This window comes from Erinaceus europaeus, chromosome X, assembly GCF_950295315.1.
Source record: "Erinaceus europaeus chromosome X, mEriEur2.1, whole genome shotgun sequence".
Classification (NCBI taxonomy): domain Eukaryota; kingdom Metazoa; phylum Chordata; class Mammalia; order Eulipotyphla; family Erinaceidae; genus Erinaceus; species Erinaceus europaeus.
Window position 1 is genome coordinate 29,768,811 of NC_080185.1, and position 20,114 is coordinate 29,788,924.

Consider the following 20,114-nt stretch of genomic DNA (forward strand, 5'->3'; position numbering starts at 1 on the left):
TAGATTTTTAAAAAAGAGCCTTTATTTTTAAAATGAGGCTTAGCCACACCAGGAGTGGGCTGAGCCAGTCTGGGACTTGATCCTGCAGCTTGGAGGAAGTCGTGCCCAGGGCTCTCAGCCGGGCTCTGGCACAAGCCTTCCAGTGACTCAATGGGCAGAGTTCTTCTTCAGCTGTTCTTTGTGATGTGAAGTGAGACGTTTTGGTGGATTCCTCTGCACGACGGAGAGGTCAGACCTTGAGGAAGACCGGTAGCCCACATCCTCAGCTTTTATAGGCTTGATGATATGGCCTGGCTTGGTTACGACCTTGGGTGTAGTCAGCTTTTGGAAAGCTCTCTGGGTGTTCCAGGTGGATCCTATAGGGGTCTGAATGGTTCTTTCATATTGGTGGTGGTGGGTGAATGGATACGGAAGCACCTGAACCTGCAAAGGAAGGCAGAGTGACTTAGTATGAGGCAGGCCTGAGGTGCACTGGGTCTGGTCACTTTTGGGCACCTAGGTGGTGGCTGCAGTGATGCTACTGACGTTATGCCACCCCCAGTGCTCCCCCCTCCCTCACAATCTAACTTCAAGAGCCCCAACCTGCTTGAGGACATCTATGAGCAGAAGGGGCCTAGCTGGGGTTGGGACCTTTTACCCCAGGCTGGCCTGACAATCTAAGAATCAGCTGCTGTCCCCAAGTGGTCCTTTCCCTACAATCTGATAACTGCAAGAAACGCCTGGCCTGGTATTTGTATATCCCTGCAGATTTGATGACCTTATTCCTTAATACTTCTTTTTTCTTTTGAATCTTTTAAGTTATTTATTGGATAGCCAGCCAGAAACTGAGAGGAAGGGGGGGGCGGATAGGGAGAGAAACAGACACCTGCAGCAGTGCTTCACCACTCGCAAAGCTTTCCCCCTGCAGGTGGGCACCAGGCGGGCTTGAACCTGGGTCCTTGCACATTGGAACATGTGCGCTCAACTACATGCATCACCACCGGCCCTCTGCCCGCCCCTTTCTTCCCCCTTTTCCCAGATCATCACTCAGCTCTGGTTTATGGTGGAGCTGGGAAGTGAACTTGGGAATTTTGGTGCTTCAAACATGAAAGTTTTTTTTTTTTTTTTTTTTGGCACAACCACTGTGCTATCACCCCCCCACCCCCACCATAGTTTTTAGTTTATTCATTTTGATTTTACCAGAGAACTGCTCAGCTCTGGCTCATGACGGTGCAGGGAATGGACTCTGGGAGCTTGGAGCCTTAGGCATGAAAGTGTTCTTGCATAACTATGATGCTGTCCTCCTTGCTCCCCGCCCCCATGCTAAAATTTCTTATTTACCAGTGAGAGAGGAGAGAGGGAGGCAAGCAGAGCATTGCTCTGGCACATGTTATGCTGGGGACTGAACTTGGTACCTCATGCCCCAAAGCCCAGCGCTTTACCCACTGTACCAGTTGCTGGGCCTCCTTGCTTCATACCGCTCATTATTCCATTTCCTCTCCTTGACACAGAAGATCCATGGTTTAAGAGCTCCAAAGATTTCTTCCTAAATTCGGAACCCTACTGGGCCACGCTGCTTAACTAGTTTACAGTGCAGATTGGCAGAGTTGGAAGGTCCTAGACAATGGCAAAGGCCATCTCCCATCTCCCCTGGCCCCAGGGCTTGGCTTAGTGACCTGCACTCAGGACCTGCACCTTTGCCAATCACTCTCCACCCCCTCTCACTGTGCTAACTTCAGACATTTTCAACATCTTTAAACACTTCCTCGATGGCCAAAGAGGAGGAAAAACAACATCAGCAGAGAAACGGGGAAGTTAAGAGTCAGTCTTCAGAGCTATTTAAGGGGACACACAAGAATAGCTGAGCACCGACTGTTGGTGCTGAAGGAGGCAGATTCTCTTTAGGGCGAGGACTGTCTTATTGGGCCTGATAGCTAGATTGGGGTAGGGCTCCCAGGCTGAAAGATCTGCCTGCCCCCTCCAAAGCCCCTTTGCTTTCTTCCTTCCTTTCCAGTACTTACTTTCTTTTCTAAATAAAGTATCCCTTAATTCCTTTTCTAAGAAAGCTCCTACACACACACACACACACACACACACACACACACACACACACACACACATGCACACACGTGCGTGCGCATGCACTTGCAAAAAAGGAAAAACAAAGGAAAGAAAAAGCCACCTGGACAGAGTATTCAGTCTGAGTTTTTTTGTTTTCCTCCTCCACTTCAGCTCAAAGCACACTTACCCGTCGTGTTCTGTAGTCTATAGACTCATTAAAAAGATGAGGGGAATTAAAGATTCTTGGAAAACTATTTGCTATTTCTACAGTGATTGTATTTAAAAAAAATAAGTATGACTCCTAGAAAGGGTGATTTTTATGTGTGTGTGTGTGGGGGGGGGTTAAAGCTCTGGACACCTCACTCACATGAAGTATGCACTCAACTGTGGGGCTCTATCCCCAGCTGGGAAGGGTGATCTTTATTGAGGCCCATCTTTTGCCTTTCAAAGGGTGTTGAAGCACCCTTTTCTCTCTCTTTTATCCCATAATTGCCCGCTCATTGCCTCTTTCCTGGTTGTATAGCCTCACCTGGGATTACAGTGATTACAATTCAATTTCCATAGCAATTGGTTTGCAAAATATAATCTATAGAGCAGTACTGAAATGGCATTTTCTCACCTCTCTTTTGTACCTATTAAATTGTTCCTTTTAGTCCTCCCTTTCTCTATTTATTTATTCATTATTTTCTTATTTTTTCTTTTCTTTTGCCACCAGGGTTATTGCTGGGGTTTAGTGGTGAAGCTTTCCCCCTGGTCCTTGATCCTGGTAACGAGCAAACTCAACCAGGTGCACCACTCCCTGCTCCCTATCCCCCTTTTTTTCTCTTTCCTAAAAGGAAACATATAACTAGCTTTTGATAAACTGGCTAGGCACATGTTAGGGTTACAAACTTTAAGAACTGAAGGGAACATAAAGCTCACCCAGTTCCGGGGCCATTCTTTTGTCCCTTGTACACACTCTCATACTACAATCCTTAGAAACCCACATGATCACCGCACCCCCACTTGATGTGACCGCACTGCAAACGCCCCCCACCCCCCGCCTTCAGTATTGAAAACTGGGACTGTGCTGTCTGTTCTTCCCTTGGGTAAATAGTCCTAGCTTATTATCATACGATACAATCTGCAATTCTTTTACCACCCTGAACAAGGGCTGGTTTCTCTTTGTTCTTAAGATGCAGTGTGAGGAGGCTGGCAGGTTGGGCACACCTGTTACCACACGCAAGGAACTAGGTCCCCCTCCCGTAGAGGGAGGAGTTTTCAGGAGTGGTGAAGCAGTGCTGCAGGTGTCTCTCCTCCTCTCTTGTTCTCTTATCTATCCCTCTTTCCCTCCATTTCTCTCTGCTCTATCAAATGAAACAAAGGAAACACACACACACACACACACACACACACACACACACACACACACACACACTGGGAGCAGTGGGTTTGGCATGCAGGCACCAAGCCCCAGCAATAACCCTAGTGAGGAGTGGGAAAAGAAAATACAAGGCTTGGTGTATTGTACCAAAGTAAAAGACTCTGGGTGTGTGTGTGTGTGTGTGGGGGGTTAGGTCCTGGAACATGATGGCAGAGGAGGACCTAGTGGGGGCTGAATTGTTATGTGGAAAACTGGGAAATGTTACGCATGTACAAACTACTGTATTTTACTGTCGACTGTAAAAACACTAATCCCCCAATAAAGAAAAAAAAAAGACAATGTGACTCTTATAACCTCTGAATATTACCAAGATTATAATAGAAACCTGAAGAACAGTAATTCTTAGTTTGGCAAGACCCAGCTATATTGGTGGCATCTAAAGCATTAGTCAAAAATGCAGGGGTTTTTTTTTTGGGTGTGTGTGTGGGGGGGAGGGTGTCTCCCTAGTGCTGCAAAGACCACCCCTGAAGTCTCAGCCTTCCTTTCCCGGTTACCAGTTAACAGTTGAGTCTATTCAGATTATTCATCCCAGGGCCAGTCAAGTACAAACGAGAATAGATTTGATTCTGTGGTCGTGATCACACATCCCTTTTGACCACAGAACGACCAGAATATTCCTCCTGAGCTAGAGAGCTCAGCAGCCAAGAGACGGCAGTGGAGGAGAGCTCACTAGACCTCACCTGATGAGCTGCCGCATGGATGTTTCGCTCCTCGTTGATGATCACGTTTGGCAAACTCCTGTCTTTCCGTGGAGGGCCCTTAGGGGCCCTAATGAGAAACCTGGAAAGTGACAGTAGGAGTTAAGGGGATGATGGCTGGAATCAAAGCGGGTGAGGCAGGGGAGCCCTGCACCCTTCTTCCCTGTGCGCTTACCGGCGTCTCTTCCTGGCGCTGGGCTTTAGGCCCACACCGCCCCACTCGCCCCAACCAGGCAGAGTCAGGTCCACGGCCTTTGGCTTACTTGCTTCCACGGCTACCCTCTTCTCTTTCAGGAATTCTTGGATGACATCATCTCCAGCAAAAGCTTCATTTATCATCTGCTTTTGAGCTCTCTCTTCTTCATCTTCCTGGGAAGAAATGGGCGAGTGAGAGTTATGGCTGGGCTGATGAAAGCTTGAGTTTTGGGTCATGACGTTTTAGCGCCCTCTGGGGGGGGGGAGTGTGGAACAACGATGGGCTTCCACACAAGGTAGGCCCATCATGCTCTCTCCCCTTTCTCTCTCTCAAGTGTTCCTAGCTTATTATCATATGACATAATTTGTTAAGACTTTTAATAAGAGAGCTGCAGGGTGGAGCTAGGAACGGCTTGTGTTGGGACAAGGGGCTCTGAGTAACCTGTCCAGAAGGTGGGCATCCTCCCTGAAAAAGACAGGTTCTTCCTTGGAGCAGCTTCTATGACTTTAACCTGGGAGCCCCAGAGCATTCAAGACCCTACGGAAAAACTCTGGCAAGAGCTCAATGACCCAATATCAAATTTCCCTCCCCAAGAGCTCATTAGAGTTCTGAGTGATTCTCTTTCCTCTGTGGACAGTTTGAGAGTCACCCCAGGGAGGGTTTGGTGGCTCAGGACTTAGGATGTGGGCATCCCAGTGGCACTCCTGTATCTGCATCTATTAAATTGTCACTGGGCCTGGACTGGTCTCAAACTATTCAGGACTTTTCAGTTACTGAAATGTGACCCCAAAAGATAGTATAGTGTTTATGCACAAACCTTTCAAGCCTCCAGGCTCCTAGGTCTCAGGTTCAATCACTACCATATGCCGGAGCTAAGCAATGTTCTGGCTACCCCCGTTTTCTCTCTCATTAGAAAACAAAATAAAATATTTAAAGAAACGTGTCCCCAGCACAAAGCAAGGACTACTGATTCAACTCCTTATACAAGAGTGATACATTCTGAATCAGTTCTGCCGACCTCCCCCAAGGAAGCATGGCCCTGGTTCTTCTCACCTGTACTGCTGTGGGAATTGCCAAAGACTTCACAGAAGAAGATTTTGCGGTTAGGAGGCTCTGCAGATCGATCATTGGCTCCTTCCTTTTCTTCCCCTTGGGGGTACTGGGCTGATCACTTGTGTTCCTTTCTAATGGCTGCCCTTCTGGCACATGGCTAGGAAGTTCCATAGGCTGAAGAGATTCATCTCTGCCCAGTTCTTCAACTTCTTCAATAGTCTGCACTCTCTCTGGCCGCTGGAACAACATGGGCTCTTCCTCTTCCTCAGCAGGCTCCTCTCTCTGGCCCTGGGGACCTGGCCCCACTGACCTCACTTTCTGCTTTCTGGGCTGCTGGTCTGCCCTGCTGAGTTTCTGAGACAGTGACTTCAATTCGGACAGCATCTCCTGGCTGCTAGAATCTGGGGGGGGGGAGAAGAAAGCAAAAAATATATCAGGACAAGTTGCCTCGTCAATGAGCGTTCACTGGACACAGCTGACAGCAAAGCGGTGGTTGAGCACCCACTGAGGGGCCGGGCACTGTCAAAGATGTCTCAATGAGGGCAAATAGGTGAGAGAAGATCCCCTTTGTTGGCTCTCCTAGAGAGTTCACTAATCATTACCTGTCACAGAGCTGGCAGTGGGGTTTAGTAGTTAAAAACAGCATGTTGGAGAACAGATGTCCTGGGTCCTATTCTCAGCACTGCCAGTGACTCACTGTGGAACCGGAACTCTGGCTCCCTCTCTGTACAGTAAACCCCACTGGGGGAGATCGCCATGAGATCCCCTTTTATTTTTATTATTATTATTTTTAACCAGAGCACTGCTCATCTCTGGTTTATGGTGATGCAGGGGAGTGTAGATCCCAGTTTTTTCTTTTATTTTATATATTAATTTACTTTCCCTTTTGTTGCCACCCCTCCTTTTAAATTGTTGTTGTAGTTATGATTGTTGTTGTTAGTGATGTCCTCATTGTTGGACAGATCAGAGAGAAATGGAGAGAGGAGGGGAAGACAGAGAAGGGGAGAGGAAAGATAGACACCTGCAGACCTGCTTCACCGCTTGTGAAGCGATTCCCCTACAGGTGGGGAGCTGGGGGCTCGAACCGGAGATCCCAGTTTTTTAAAAGTCACTGGAACAGGTGGCTCTTGCATTTAACTCAGTGGGGATTTACTATGTCTAATTACATCAGCTGTGAGTTACTATCTGTAATTTACAGGGGTACCTCCTGTTTGTAAAATCACAGGCATGCACACATACACATGCATGCACACACTGCCTTATGTCAGGGCAACATTTCAAAACCCGCTGTGGATGAATCAAGCAGCTGGCACTTTCTCACCACCAGCAACATCTGAACAAACACCACTCAGTGCTGAGGGCCCTAAGGGCAACACAGCAGTGACATACTGTGCAGCTGTGCAACTGCCCTTCGCAGTGACTTGAGTTGCCTCCCAGGCCAAGATCACCCTGCTCTCTAGCTTTGGCTTGGAGCCACAGTAGTAAGAAGCCACTTATAGCTGGCCTCTGGACATGTGGATGTTTATTCTTCTAGGATCAAGTTTCCTAGCTCATTTTGTTTGGGGTCCAGGGCTTCCCACCATTTCAGGCCATTGCTTCCCTGAAGGCTGGGGGTGGGGGAGAGGCATTCTATGTGTTGCCTGAGGAAATCTTTTTTTTTTTTTTTTAAGATTTTATTTATTTACTAGAAAGGTAGGAGAGGCGGGGGGGGGGGGGGGGAAGATTGATGTGTGGAGAGTAAGAATGAACCAGACATCACTCTGGCACATGTGCTGCTGGGGATTGAACTCGGGACCTCATGGTTGAGAGTTCAATACTTTATCCAATGCGCCACAACCCAGACCACTCACATGAAGAAATCTCAAATCCACCTGTCACACCACAAATGGACTGTTCTACCTGTTGGCTAGATTGCCAACTTTTGAGGGGGCCCAGGGGCACAGCTGGTATAGGGACTGCTCCCACAATCCTGGCCTGCGGTGCTACTTCCCCAAATCCTCTGAGGGACTGATCATTACTGGCAATCCCAGCATCTCCCCCCCCACTGAAAGCCTCGAGGAAAAAGGCCCTATGAACACACTGGAAAGGACTGCTTTTTTCCCCCCCAGTAATATTTTCCACTGTGGAAAAGTGGATTTTGTTGTTGTCGTCGTCATCTAGATGTATTATTCCTACAGGAAAGAACTCAGAGCTGAGACTGAACAGCCGGGTGATGTCTGAATGCAGGGAGCTTCCTCAGCAGGCTTTCTAACACCCTGCTTCATTCCAGGAAAGGGAACACTCTGACCTGTCTCCAGGGTACTGATGCTGTTAATACAAAATGTCTTCAAGACCAACAGGTAGGAGCTAGATTAGATCGAGTCAGAGTGTGGGGTTAACAATTCTCATTTGCCACGTGGAGCCACTGGCTGTCATGAGAGCACCCCCCCCACACACACACCTTCCTGCTCTGAGCTGACACATACTGACCAGCAGTTATGAAGTGTTAGAAAGGCCATTTGACCTGTCAAATGAAATAAGAAAAACACAGCAGTGATTCGGAGAAAGTTTCTAATAACTCATTTCTGTGTCTGTGAAGGGATGTTTGGATGTGCTGACCTGTTATGAGCCCTCCTTTCTCTCTTTGGGTGTAGGTACCTGTAGTCTAGCTCCTGCCCTCACTCCAAGGATGGTGTTTCTGTCTCTCTGAAAAGTGTAGGCCCTCTGAACATATGGTGTTCAGTCATGCAGATGAGGTCTTAATAAAAGCCCTTCTTCAAAGACCAGTTCTTACGAGTGGATTTCTGGTACAGGGTCCTTCTCTCACCAGTACCTAGAGCCTTGTCCCTTAGTTGCATGTGTGGGTGGATATTTGCGTTTCCTTACAGTCTGTGGATCTAGTACCTGGCACATCTCCATTCAGCTCCCACAACTCACCTTTTGTTTCTCGAATGTTTGCAGGCTCAGCGTCCTGGCTGAGCTCGGACTTCTTCCTAAGCTGTCGCCTTTCCTCAAATTCTTTCAACAAGGTTTCTTCTTCCCCTGCCACTGGTCTTTCTTCTTCCTCACTTTCTGAAGCCTCATTGGCCACAGGCTCTGGAAGGTGTTCGGGTTCCTTCTGGACTTCAATCTTTCTTGTGTCACTGGGGCGACTCCTGAGCATCCAGGGGTTCGGACCGTCTCCATTCATCTGGATCTCATTCACTACATCGGGGACAAGGACTTCACCCTCTTCCTCTGAGTTGCCTTTCTCTTCCTCACTCTCTGAGGTTGCCTGGAGTTTCTGTGTCAGTTCTTTGTTCTTGGCCAACTGTTCCTGCATGGCCTGGCGGGCCTGGAGGACAAGAGCCACAGTGAGAGAATGTCTCGTCATCAGAAACTACAATGACACTTCTCCTGGGCCGTTCTGTTCCCCAGAGCTGCTCTGTTTCTCAACTTGACAGAGTTATTTCTTAGGGGCGTCTACTGTTTACATTGTATATACACCTCTGTGTTAATAGCTATGGAATAAAATAGAAGACAAGTTCTTTGTCCTCTAGGAATCGTCATGAGAAACAAGGTAAACACACACATACACCCCTTTGACTGAGCTTGCCTTCAATATTGCTTCCTTTTTCTCTCTTCTTTCCCACCTTGTTTCCGGTCCTTTTACTCCCTGCCTTATATATTCCGATACCTTTCCAGATGCCTGTTCCACCCCCAATTTATATTATTTACTTTTTTATTCTTTTTTAAAAAAAATTTATTTATTTATTCCCTTTTGTTGTCCTTGTTGTTTTATTGTTGTAGTTATTATTGTTGTTATTGATGTCATCATTGTTGGATAAGACAGAGAAATGGAGAGAAGAGGGGAAGACAGAGAAGGGGAGGAGAAAGACACCTGCAGACCTGCTTCACTGCCTGTGAAGCGAACCCCCCCCCTGCAGGTGGGGAGCCGGGAGCTAGAACCAGGATCCTTACGTGTGTCCTTGTGCTTTGCGCCAATGCACTTAACCCACTTCACTACCACCCGACTCCCTCATTTACTTTTTTTTATCGCCACCTGGGTTATTGTTGGGACTCAGTGCCTGGACATCAAACCCACTGCTCCTGCAGGCCATTTTTTTTCTTTGATAAGAGAGAGAGAAATTGAGAGAAGCAAAAGACAGGGAGGAAGAGAGACACCTGCAGTACTTTCTTCACCACTCATGAAGCTTCCTCCTTATATGTGGAGAGCAGGGGTGGGGGGTGGGGGCTCAAACCCAGGTCCTTGCACATAGTAACGTGTGCGCCACTGCCCAGACCCCAGATTCCTGGTTTTCCAGACATTTCTGTGAACTGATTTTCCTTTGTTGCCAGGGCTTTGTACCTGCATGATTCTATAGCTCTGGGTATGTGGGGGGATTCTCCCACCCCACTGCCAGATAGAGGCTGAGAGACAAGAGAGGAGAGACACCACAGCACTACTCCATTGTTCATGGAGCTTTTCCTGGTGCTGTGTACAATGCTCAGGGGCCTGAACCTGGGTCCTCACACACAGTACAGTGTGTCCTCTACTGGATGAGCTATTTCCCAGACCCCATTTTTTTTCTTTCTTTCCTCTAAGTCCACCTCTCCTTCCACGCCGATGGTTTCTTACCTCCAGGTCGTATTTGGCCATAATTGCCTTTGACTTTGCCCACTTCCCACTGTTCTGGTGCTTGAGGCTCATTCGCTCCTGGAAGGAAAGGGCAGAGTAAGACCCCGATGACTGTCTGGGGGGAAGTTTCATCCGAGGGGTGTGGGTGAGGGAGGGCCTACTCACCATCATCCTGGCTGTCTCGATTTTTTCCAGTTCTTCCAAGGCTGCTGCAGGATCAACCTTCTGCAGTACCTCAAAGTCTTTCAGGGTCTTCTTGGCCTTCTCTTTCTTCAGTACTTTGTGATACCTACAGGGGCATGAGGGACGAGATTTAGCCAGGACCCCTGTGCCCACATGTGAAGATGCCCCTGCTGCCCAATGAGGCTCCCTGATGGAGAGGCTAGAATTGGCATCACAGAGCGAGCTGACTAGAGGGAGGCAGTTCAGGGCCTGAGAGGGACTGGCAGGACACTTGCTCCCTGCAGCCCCTGGGGGCTGACCCCCTGGAGTCCCTTCTGCTTATAGCATAAGGGGAGAGTAGAAAAAGTTTCAGAGAGGCATAAAGGAAGCCTTATTGGCCTCAACAGCTGTGGAATGCAGAGCTCATGCCACAGAACCACCCCAAGATGCCCTGGAAGGGAGAGAGAGTAACCAAACAGCTCTCTTTTTTAGCAAAACCCAGTAAAAAGCCAAAACCAGTGGAGAAAATATAACTGAAGCAGTTAAGACTTTATGAGGTTGGTAGTGATAAATAAATAAATAAATGGCAGTCAGTCTTCCTTGGGACCTCTTCTTTTATCCCCCCTTTTGTTGCTCTTGTTGTTTTATTGTTGTTATGGTTGTTGCTACTATTGATGTCATTGTTACTGGATAGGACAGAGAGAAATAGAGAGAGGAGAGGAAGGGAAGACAAAGAGGGAGAAAGATAGATACCTGCTGACCTGCTTCACTGCTTGTGAAGTGACCCCCCTGCAGGTGGGGAGCCGGGGTTGGAACTGGGATCCTTCTGCTGGTCCTTGCACTTCACGCCATATGCGCTTAACACGCTGCACTACCGCCTGCCGGATGCCCCCCCCCCCAAGACTTCTTCTATATGACCTCAGTAGCCACATTGAAAGCTCTTTCCCAAAAAAAGACTCCATCACTTCCTTCTGTGGGATCCAAGGCCAATTGACAGGGGTGTCCTTACTTTTTGCTTTTGATTTTTTTCTCTCTTCGAGCTTTGGCCTCATAGTAGGACTGCAGGGCCCGGGCTCTCTGAAGCTCTGCTCTTCGCATCTTAGCCTATAAAAAACAACACATGGTGACTCCTGGGCTGGAGGGCAAAGGCTGGGAGAAACAGAATGTGGCAGAGTGCACTGCAGGGCCTGTCATGCTTACCTCTTCCAGGCTCATGGCTTTGAGAGAGGCCTTCTCCATGGGAGTCAGTAAAGGGTCTGTTACTGGCTGCTTGTTCTTATTGAGGAGGTTAAACACTTCCTGCTCCAAGGGAGTTCTTGCCTTGAGGAGACAGAACAAAGTCTTGTTAAAAATTACTTAACTGGGAGTTAAGCACAGCGGGTTAAGTGCACATGGCACAAATCTCAAGGACAGGCGTAAGGATCCTAGTTCAAGCCCCCAGCTCCCTACCTGCAAGGGAGTTGCTTCACAGGCAGTGAAACAGGTCTGCAGGTGTCTATCTTTCTCTCCCCCACTCTGTCTTCCCCATCTCTCTTCATTTCTCTCTGTCCTAACAATGATGGCATCAATATAACAATAATAATTACAACAACATTAAAAAACAACAAGGGCTACAAAAGGGAAAACAAAACAATTAATTTTTTAAAGTTTTTTTTAAAATTATTTTTATCTATTGGATAAAGACAGCCAGAAATCGAGAGGGAAGAGGGTGATAGAGAGGAAGAGAGGCAGAGACCCCTGCAACACTGCTTCACCACTCACAAAGCTTTCCCCCTGCAGGTGGGGACCCGGGGCTCGAACCTAGGTCCTTGAGCATTGTGACATGTGCACTCAGCCAGGTGTGCCACCACATAGCCCCTTTATTAATTGAATAGAGTCAGGTAGACATCGTTAGGGCGGGGAAGATGGAGAGAGAAAGAGAGACACCTGCAGCACTGTTTCACAGCTCATGAAGCTTCCCCTGCAAGTGGGGATTCATGTTCATTCTACCAGATGAGCCACTGCCTGTCCTCTGAAAGGCTTCCGTCATGTGTTCGCAGCACCCTGGCTGCAACCCTATGACTGTTTACTTTATGGCACTGTCACTGGAATCACTGACTGGATAGAACAGGCCATTACAGCCCAACCTCCCCATGTAGAAAACCAGGTTTGATTCTGATTTAAGACAGCTTTAGCAATGGGACGGTGAGAGTACTTTCTCTTATTGCTAGGGGACTTGCTGTGTTCAGATTACCAACATATAAAGCAGGATACCCTGTGGTCTGGGAGGCGGCGCAGTGGACAAGGCTTTGGGCTCTCAAGCATGAGTTCCCAAGTTCAATCCCCAGCAGCACATGTACCAGAATGATGTCTGGTTCTTTATCACTCTCCTATCATTTCTCATGAATAAATAAATAAAATCTTAAAAAAAAAAAAAAAAGCGGGATGCCCTTAAGGTAAATGTCAGCACAGAGAGAACAGAAGTTAGTCTGCTAGTCTCAAAACCAAATTGTCCTGACATGGCTCTGTAGATCTGAAGTATATCTGTTAATGTATAGTTAAGAATCTCTATCTACCCTTCCCTCTCAAGTTCTTTCTGTCCTGTAAAATAAAAATGAGAGAGAGAGAGAGAGAAAGGCTGCCAAGAGCAGTGGGTTTGTAGTGCCGGCACCAAACCTTAGTAATAACCCTGGAGGCAAAAACAAAACAAAACAACAACAATAAAACTCAGATCCTAGGCGACAACATAATGGTAATGTAAGACTTTCATGCCTGAGGCTCAGGGGTTCCAGGTTCAATCCCCAGCACCACCATAAGCCAGAGCAGAGCAGTGCTCTGGTAGCTCTCTATGTGTATCTTTCCCTCTGTCATTAAAAATAACATTCCTGTATCGCACCAAAGTAAAAGACTCTGGAAAATACAGGTCCAAGAAGGATTCAGAGGACCTAGTGGGGGTTGTATTGTTATATGGGAAACTGGGGAATGCTATGTATGTACAAACTATTGTACTTACTGTTGAATGTAAAACATTAATTCCCCAATTAAAAAAAAAATCAGAAAAGAAAAAAAAAACTAGTAGAAAAAAAATGGTGACTTCACTGTTTTCAGTTGATCTTGGATGGACCTTGAAAAATTCATGTTGGGTGAAATAAGTCAGAAACAGAAGGATGAATATGGGATAATCTCATTCTCAGACAGAAGTTGAGAAACAAGATCAGAAGAGAAAACACAAGTAGAACCTGAACTTTAATTGGCATATTGTACCAAAGTAAAAGACTCTGGGGCTTGTGGGGGTGGGGGAGAATACAGGTCCAAATAGGATGATAAAGGACCTAGTGGGGGTTGTATTGTTACATGGAAAAGGCAAATATTATGCATGTAAAAACTATTGTATTTACTGTTGAATGTAAAACATTAGTTCCCCAATAAAGAAATTAAAAAATTAAATATTAAAAAAAATGAAATTCCTCCTGTATAAGTTCACCAATGGTTCAAATAAATGACAACCACTATGAGGATTTGATATCTAAGGACACTGAAGAAATCACCAATATATATCCAGGAAACCAGCCTACAGAAAGGTGTAGAGGGAGGGGCTGAGGATCCAGCATAATGGTTCTGTGAAAGACTTTCATGCTCGAGGCCCTGAGGTCCCATAGTCAATCCCCAGCCCCATCATAAGCCAGAGCTAAGCAGTGCTCTGGTCTCTGTCTCTCTAGTTAAAATAAAGCATTAAAAAGATGGGCAGGAGAGATAGCATAATGTTTATGTAAACAGACTTTCATGCCCCAGGTTCCATGGTCCCATCCCCCATTACATAAGCCAGAGCTGGGCAGTGTAATGGTATAAAAAAAGGAAAAAAAAAAAAAAAGAAAAGAAGAAAGAAAAACAAAGAAAAAAAGATCGAGGGCATACCAATTTTTCTGATCACAGCCAGCTGCTACAAACCATGCGTGTCATGTGTGTTCTTGATAACACTGATTACTGGTGAAAAGAAATAAATGAGAACACCGTATTCTTAAGTCCATTCAACCAATGCACTTTATAGCAGGGTGTATGTGTGTGTGTGTATAAATTTCTGGAACACAAAAGGACATTGTCTTTAAAATGTCACCTTCAGGTAATTAGCCGGCCTCCTGACTGTTTAAATTCAACTCTAGTCCTTTACGAACGTTGGCCCCAGTTTCTTAGTATCCAGCTAACTCTGTGTGCTAGGCAGCGTCTATCTTTACAAAATGAATGGACTGTGCACTGGTTACTTCATGTGTCAAACCAAAAACCCCATTTGCTGCTTGACCGACATTGTGAGGACGGTGAAAATCTTGGGGCTGACCACGCCGCTGTTGACTTTGGCAAGGCACAAAGACAGCCCAAGGCAACAGAGCCAGTTAAAAGGCCACGCATACACATCATGTGTGGTTTTCTTCAACAGCCAAATACATCATGTTGGGTATTAGATTTACAAATATCTGGACAAATGCATAAACACACATCATCACACGTTCCTTGGTGCTATTGATTGAACCATAAACCTATTCTACTGAATAGTAAAGGTACATGTTGTTCCATTTTTAGTATTTGCAGTAGTCATCAATCATGGGCTACAAAGTGATTTATATTACAATGTTGTAATCTCCCTCCAATTCAATTCAATTTACAAACAGTTATTGATTGCAGCTACATTCCAGGCACTTGTGCTGGGTGCTAGGAATACACAATTGATTAAGATCATTCCTGTCCTCATAGAGCTCACAGCCTTTCAGAGGAAAGAGAACAAGGGCCAGTGATCTAATGGGTTAAATATGATCCCCTAGGAGCAATCCGAGGGAAGAACACTCAACGCTAGGTGCTTTATGTCTTATCCTATGAAGTAGAGAACTTTTGAAGGAGTGTAAGCAGTAGGCTTTGGAGAGAAAATCCTGGTGGTTGTTTACAGTGCCCGGATAAAGGTGAGCATGCAAACTATAAAAGAGGAACAGGGGATGGAATTGATAGGATCAGCCCAGTGTGGGCAGGGGAGAGGCAGTATTTAAAGGGCAAAGGAAGACCCAGGTGGCTGAAGCTTCTAGTCTAGGAGAGTGGGGCAGGGAGTTACACTGTTGAAGGCATGACAGAATAAAGATGGTGGTAGAGCTGAGGAAGGAACAGGCCAGGTGTGGACTGGTAATCATATTGAAATGGGACTGATACTCAGAAGAAGGGGCAGGGGAACTTCCAGAGGCGTGGCTTTGGAGTAGCAGCAGCTGTTTTTTTGCTGTCCCTGATCAACTAGGAAAAGCAAAGAGGATCACCTGAGAACGCAACAAGATAAGACCAGGATCACTTTGGGAACCCACCAAACCAGGGGTGAATGCAAACATGTGTGGCTCATGGACAGAGAGGGGCTGAGGGAGAGATTCCTGGGGGCTAAAAGCCCGTACTCAGGAGCGGCTGGTGCCAATCCAGCAGTTTGCCAGTTGACACACCATCTCCCATCTGAGTTTTTACCAACAAAAAGACTGTTGAAAGGAGGAGAAAATCACCTAAAAGTCACCAAATGACAACTGTGAGTCTCCACTGCTGTTGCCCCTCAGAGGCTGGAATAGCAGCAGGGAAAAAGGGGGGAGGGGAGGGGCTGAGAGTCGTGTGTGGGATACACAGGAGATATCCTGAAGTCAGGGACTTCACAGAACAAGAATAAACAGGTCATTCCAAGTAATGAGACAAGACAAATACAGAGTCAGGGCTAAGGGAGGAGAGTGCTGTGTCCTCCCCCAGTCCCCCAATAATGTGACATATCAGATACTGAAGAACTTAGAGGGCTTGGCTTGAGATTTGGTAGATGGGGGCCCCTCATTACTCTCCTTTAAGAGAAGTTTTGGGAGGGTGGGAGGTGGCACTCCAGGCTGAACACACGTTACCATGCACAGGGACAAGGGACCTGGGTTGAAACCCGTCCTCACCTGCAGGGGGGAAAGCTTCAAGAGCAGTGGAGTGCTGCCCCTTCTCAATTTCTTTCCCTAGTCAACAAATATTAATAGCTTGCCATTAAGTGGAAAAAAAAAAGATAAGTAAAAAAAGAGAACTTTTGGTAGGGTAACAGAGGAAGATGAGAGAGCACAGGAGACTAGCTCTCCCCAAAACATGTTATTATACAATGAGACCCCACCCTTTTTTTATTGCCAGCAGGGTTGTTGCTGGGGGCTCAGCACTACAAATCCACCACTCTCGGTGACCATTTTTTCCTTTCTTTCTTTTGGATTGTTATTCGAAAGAACAAAGAGAAATTGAGAGAAGGGGGAGAGACAGAGATAAGAGAGAAAGATAAGACATCGCAGACCTGCTTCACGGCTTGTGAAGCATCCTCTCTTCAGGTGGGAAGTGGGGGCTTGACTTGCGTCCTTGTGCTTGGTAATATGTGTGCTTAATGCCACTGCTTGGCCCCACTTCATTTTTTTTTAAAGCATAAAATTCAGTGTATTTGATTTCAGCTACCATCTGCTTATATGCTCCAGGTTAGGGTAGGTCAAATGGGGGCCAGGCAGTAGCATACCTGGTTGAGCACGTATCAATGTACAAAGACTTACGTTCAAGTCCTTGACCTCTCCCCCACTTGCAGGGGGAAGCTTCCCTCTCTATCTTCCCCTTCACTCTAAATTCTCTCAAAAAAAAAAAAAAAAAAAAGAGGAGGTCAAATAGTTTCTGTGCTATCTTTCCATCACCCCCACAGAGGCTAGCATATGTTGATGACAACCAACCATCAGTAGGGGCATTCAACATTTTATTTTTGAAAATCTTTTTATTTGCTTATCATGGGATACAGACAGAGAAAAATTGAGATGGGAGAGGAGTAGAGATATGAAAAGAAATAGAGAGACACCTGCAGCCTTGCTTCACCACTCATGAAGTTTTCCCCCTGCAGGTGGGGACCAGGGGCTTGAACCCAGGTCCTTGCGCAATGTAATGTGTACATTTTACGAGGTGTGCCACCACCTGACACTGCCCCCCCCTTGGCATTCTCTAGCAAAGGAGCCCCACTACATCTCTTTTGGGAAATGCTAGTGTAGACTGCCAGCGAAGAGAAGGGGGGGTGATATTACCTGACATCACTACTAACACATTCAAGTTTGTCACTTCCCCGTCTCACCTCATCTTTTATAGCCAATTTGGCATTTTCTTGCTATCTCCAAGATTTTAGTGCCATTTGGAAAAAAAGCAAGGTACAGAACAGGGTGTAGCAGTACATTTCTTTTTTTTTTTAAATCTATTCAGAGGTAAACACGAGTGTAAGCATGTTGGTAAAACTCTTACATAAACAACACTGAAAATATTATCAATAGAAAATCATACATTCCGGGGGCTGGGCTGTGATGCACGCACCTGGCTAAATGCACGTATTACCATGTGCACGTGGTCTGAAGCCCCATTCTCCACCTGCAGGGGGGATGCTTCATGAGCCGTGAAGCAGGTCTACAGGTGTCTATCTTTATCCCTCTCTATCTACCTGTCCCCTCTCAATTTCTCTGTCCTATCCAATAAAATAGGAAAAAAAATAAAATAAAATGGCTGCCAGGAGCAGTGGATTTGTCGTGCAAGCACTGAGCCCCAGCAATAACACTGGTGGCAATAAAAAAGAAAGAAAGAAAAGCATACATTTCTTGGTAGATATATAGAGGTGAGGGGCTGGGCAGTGCATCTGGTTAAGCACACATATAATTACCACGAACAAGGACCTGGGTTCGAGCCCCCGCTCCTCACTTGCACAGGGTCTGTTCCACAAGTTGTGAAGCAGGTCTTTAAATGTCTTTTTCTCTCTCTCTCTCTTTTTATTTTATTTATTTACTATTGGATAGAGACAGAGAGAACTTGAAAAGGAAACAGGGGGATAGAGAGGGAAAGAGAGATACCCGCAGCCCTGCTTTTCACCACTTGTGAAGCTTTCTCCCTACAGGTGGGGACCAGAGGTTTGAGCCTAGGTCCTTGTGCAGTGGCATGTATATGCTTAACCAGGTGCACCACTGCCTGGCCCCTCTCTTCTTCTCTTTATCTCCCCATGCTCTCTCCGTTTCTCTGTGTCCTAATAATAATAATAAAATTAGAGTGGTCCAGGAGATGGCACAGCAGATAAAACATTGGACTCTCAAGAATGAGGTCCCAAGTTTAGTACTTGGCATCACATATACCAGAATGATGTTTGATGCTTCCTCAGTCTCTCTCCTCCTATCTTTCTCATAAATAAATAAGTAAATAAGATCTTAAGCCCCCGGTTCCCACCTGCAGGGGGAAAGCTTCACAACTGGTGAAGCAGGGCTGCAGGTGTCTCTCTGTCTCTCTTCCCCCACCCCTCAATTTCTGTCTTTATCCAATAAAAAAAAAACTTTAGTTATCTCTACTTCTCTTTTTAAAAATTTTAAATTATATTTATTTATTGGACAGAGACAGCCAGAAATCAAGAGGGAAAGGGGAGACAGAGAGGAAGAGAGACAGAGAGACACCTGCAACACTGCCTCACCACTCGCAAAGCTTTCCCTCCTGCAGGTGGGGACTGGGGGCTCGAACTCAGGTCTGTGCACATTGTAGCATGTGCGCTCAGCCAGGTGCGCCACCACCCAGACCCTTGAACCTGCCACTTCTCAACCCATGGATATTCTTATTCTAGGATTTTTAGGAAGCAGAGAAAAGGTATAAAGACATCTGTCTAGGATCTGGATCTTGGAGCATGCCACCAGAAACTCCATATCCAAGAGGCAAGAGGGGCTGGCTATCTGTTCTGATAGGAGAAGCAAGTGGTCAGAATGCAAGACTTGGATGGGGGAGGCCCTTGGTTGGATCCCTGGCACTGCATAGCCATAGCAGAACAGAGTAGTCTCCTAGTTTGTATCACTCTCATAAAATAATACATATTGGGGAGTCGGGTGGTAGTGCAGTGGGTTAAGTGCATGTGGTGCAAAGCTAAAGGACCAGCATAAGGATCCCAGTTCAAGCCCCTGACTGCCCACCTGCGGGGTGGGGGTGTTTCACAAGCGGTGAAGCAGGTCTGCAGGTGTCTTTTCCCCCTCTCCATTTCTCTGTCCTATCCAACGACATCAATAACAACAAGAATAATAACCACAACAACAACAAAAGGGAAAAAATTAGCCTCCAGGAGCAGTGGATTCATGGTGCAGGCACTGAGCCCTAGCAATAACCCTGGAGGCAAGAAAAATAAAATAAACACATTTAAAAATATTTATTCCCTTTTGTTGCCTTTGTTGTTTTATTGCTATTATTGATGTTGTCACTGTTGTTGGATAGGACAGGGAGAAATGGAGAGAGGAGAGGAGGGGAAGACAGAGGGGGAGAGGAAGATAGATACCTGCAGACCTGCTTCACTGCTTACGAAGGGACTCTCCTACAGGGGGGGAGCTGGGGGCTCAGACCGGGATCTTTATGCCGGTCCTTGTGCTTTGTGCTACCTGCGCTTAACCCGCTGCACTACCGCCCGACTCCCAAATAAATACATCTTAATCTTACTTACTTATGTATTTTTACCAGAGCACTGTTCAGCTCTGGCTTATGCTGATGCTGGGGATTGAACCTGGAGTCCCTGCTACCTCAGGCACAGAAATTATTTTGTATAAACAATATGTTATCTCTCCAGCCCAATGAATTCATCTTTCAAAAAAAAGTAAAAGCTGGGCTGGGGAGACAGCATAATGGTCATGAAAAAGATTTTCATGCCTGAGGTTCCAAAGTCGCAGGTTTAATCCCCAGTACCACCAGAAGCCAGAGCTGAGCAGTGCTCTGGTAGCTCTCTCTGTGTGTCTTACTGTCTGTCATTAAAAATAAATAATAATAATAATAAAGAGTTAAAAAAAAGCTAGGGCCAGTAAGTGTGTACCCAGTTGAGCTCCATGTTAACATGTGCAAGGACATGAGTTCAAGCCCCCAGTCCCCATCTGCAGGGGGAAAGTTTTATGAGTGAAGCAGCTTTACAGGTGTCTCTCT

The 20,114-nt window shown here is 46.3% G+C and overlaps 1 protein-coding gene across 1 annotated transcript in view; it reads right to left on the minus strand.

The window, feature by feature from the left end:
* UTP14A (UTP14A small subunit processome component) overlaps nt 1-20,114 on the minus strand; it is a 27,930-nt gene continuing 7,816 nt past the window's right edge. Inside the window, exons 7-15 of the mRNA XM_007527646.3 lie at nt 11,370-11,489; nt 11,179-11,273; nt 10,173-10,296; nt 10,008-10,085; nt 8,327-8,723; nt 5,411-5,811; nt 4,337-4,530; nt 4,144-4,243; nt 1-423 (exon numbers count right to left, since the gene is read on the minus strand). Of these exons, the coding sequence (XP_007527708.1) occupies nt 148-423; nt 4,144-4,243; nt 4,337-4,530; nt 5,411-5,811; nt 8,327-8,723; nt 10,008-10,085; nt 10,173-10,296; nt 11,179-11,273; nt 11,370-11,489 (1,785 nt within the window). The 3' untranslated portion in view covers nt 1-147. The remainder of the gene's footprint in view (nt 424-4,143; nt 4,244-4,336; nt 4,531-5,410; nt 5,812-8,326; nt 8,724-10,007; nt 10,086-10,172; nt 10,297-11,178; nt 11,274-11,369; nt 11,490-20,114) is intronic.